Source organism: Otolemur garnettii, unplaced genomic scaffold (genome assembly GCF_000181295.1).
Source record: "Otolemur garnettii isolate 467f Iridium unplaced genomic scaffold, OtoGar3 scaffold00027, whole genome shotgun sequence".
In the NCBI taxonomy this organism is placed as follows: domain Eukaryota; kingdom Metazoa; phylum Chordata; class Mammalia; order Primates; family Galagidae; genus Otolemur; species Otolemur garnettii.
Window position 1 is genome coordinate 17385608 of NW_003852422.1, and position 2386 is coordinate 17387993.

The following is a 2386-nucleotide window of genomic DNA, read 5'->3' on the forward strand; positions in this document are numbered from 1 at the left end:
TTTTTTTGTTTTTTGTAGCAATTTCTTAAAAAAAAAAAAAAAAAAAAGGAAAATAAAACGTGTCTTGTGTTTTCCCTCCCTTTTCTTATTTGATTTAGTGTGGAGTTGAAAACATCAGAAGAGCAGAGTCTCTTAATGGAAATCCATTGTTCTCTAAGGTACCTGGAATGTTACAACCGTTTTAGCAGAACATAGCGGAGAGTAATCCTCTGAGAAGCTCCTGTAGAATATTGGTTTTCTCACATATTACAACATTTGGAGTTCCAATTAATTACAAAAATAAAATCGAATTCCTTAACCACGCTTGTTTTTTCCTTCAGATAGTCCCAATTTTCTTATTTCTATCCTCCTAAAACTGTCTGATTTAAAATCTGAGAAAAGGTCCGGTGGGTGGGCTAAGAGGATTTTGTTTCCCCAAATCTCTGTTGTAACTTTCTTTAAGCTGAGCACCGTCAGGAAAGGAAGAGGTGGTAGAATTTGGTTCAGAGGATTCACAACCCAAATGAAAAGAAACCTCAAACCCGAGTGATTGTCTGGGTGGAGGGGAGGAGGGACCCCGTGGGAGACGGGCAGACGTTTGGCTCCTGGTGATGCTCTGCTTCCTGTGTCTTCCAGGCCCTGGCTGACTTGGTCCACGCGCACATCCAGTCAAACGAGCTGTGCTCCAAGCAGTTGACTCTGAGTTGTCCGCTCTGTGAAAATCCTGTCTGCAGGGAGACTAAATCCTTCTTCACCAACCAGCAGCTGTGACCCCTGCCAGAGGACCTCATGGGATTAGGCAAATTTGCCAACCTCCAGATACCTCTGTGGAGAAGGACGTTATTTAGAGATCAGGGACAGAAGTCACACCATTACATGTACAACCGTGGGGCACTAATTGTGTGATTTCTTGAGGATTGGACTTTGAAGTCCTTATTGAGGGATTTCTATTTTTCTGTATCTATACAGTAAGCATTTATATTCCCCCTGTCTGGGTAAAGTTTCTGGTTGGTTGTGTCCATTAGGACATTCAACAATGAGTTTAAAAGAGATGGGCATTTATTTTAAATGCAGATTTTGGTTTTATCGCCCCTAACCCCCCTGAAAGGGTATATAGAGTGCCCCGCTGTGGGCTGCCAGTGGGAATAAGATCTGTTTACAGCTTTGTGCCTATAGTTATAGTTTTTTAATGAACAAAGTTGAGTACTTGAAATGAATTGGAAAAAGAAGTGTTGCCTGATCTTTTCCTAAGCCCGTGGCTGAGAGGGGTTTGGTTAGACACAGTGGCTGCTTTTGCCACGGAGGCCACCATTCATTGTCCATCTTCATATTTGCATGTGAGTCTCACTTTGCCCTCCATAAAACCCAATCAAGCACCGATTTCAGAAGTGCTCGGAGCTTCCCTAGGCATGCAAGGCTAATAAATGTCTAGAAATCCAGCATTCACCGTCCATGCCTCGGTGAGAGTCCCCAGTGCCACAGCCACAGGGCTCTGCTGTTTCCTGTCTTTGAGGACAGCACTGCCGGGAAACACCAGCCATGGGCTCCTCCTCCCCTCTCCTCCCCTGGCCCTCATGAGCCTTTCCTTCCAGTGTCTTCTGTATCTTAGTTCAGTGTCTCTTTTCTGCACATTTGTTTTAGGAATTATTTTAGAAGGACAGCTATACTTTGTTACCCTTGCACTTTTTGCTAGTGTGCAAGTTTTTTACTATAAAAATTATATTTAGCTGTATAAGAGAACATTTGAAAAACACAGAAAAGAAAAACAACCACTCTAATACAATAACTATTATTAATTATTGTATTTCATGCCAGTCTTCTACTGTGGATATTTTTAATACCATTGTGACCTTGAATTTGTATGTAAAAAGTTGTTCTAACAACGCAGAAATAATATCAGATCAGAATCTGACCTATATTTGGATTGAAATAGATTAAAAGATCTCTAATGGAGATCTCTTTTCTCCAAGCTCTAAAACTTTGTTCTTCAAAAGAGCATTTCTTTGATTTTTTTTTTTTTTTGAAAGCCAAGTTATAGACTAGAAGTACTCAGGATTTCCTAGACTTTCCATATTCAGATATTGCCATGTTAGTATCAGGACAACACTGAAGTTGCAACCAGTGTGATTCATGTCTGCTAAATCTAAACCAATCAAAGTTAATCAAAATTATTAAGTATGAGCAGTTGACTTGGTAATGCAGGAAAAGAAACATGCCATCTGCTTTCGTTAACAATATAACTACACTGATAGTGGCCCTCAAATTTGAGTAGCATCTACAGTTTTTAAATTTCAAATTGGCTTTTCTTTCAGTAGGTTGTGTTTCTAGAGAAAGAGAGAAAGCATGGATAGGTACTTAGAATTTTCTTCTATACTTTTCCATCCCTCTCGGGGGATTAGGTTCAAAG

At 40.2% G+C, this 2386-nt stretch overlaps 1 protein-coding gene across 2 annotated transcripts in view; it reads left to right on the forward strand.

Moving 5' to 3' along the window:
* FECH (ferrochelatase) overlaps positions 1-1205 on the forward strand; it is a 45981-nt gene extending 44776 nt beyond the window's left edge. For both annotated transcript variants that reach the window (XM_003788430.3, XM_023512375.1), the window contains 2 exons: positions 99-158; positions 616-1205. In XM_003788430.3, the coding sequence (XP_003788478.1) occupies positions 99-158; positions 616-750 (195 nt within the window). In that variant the 3' untranslated portion in view covers positions 751-1205. The remainder of the gene's footprint in view (positions 1-98; positions 159-615) is intronic.
* Positions 1206-2386: the final 1181 nt, after the last annotated feature.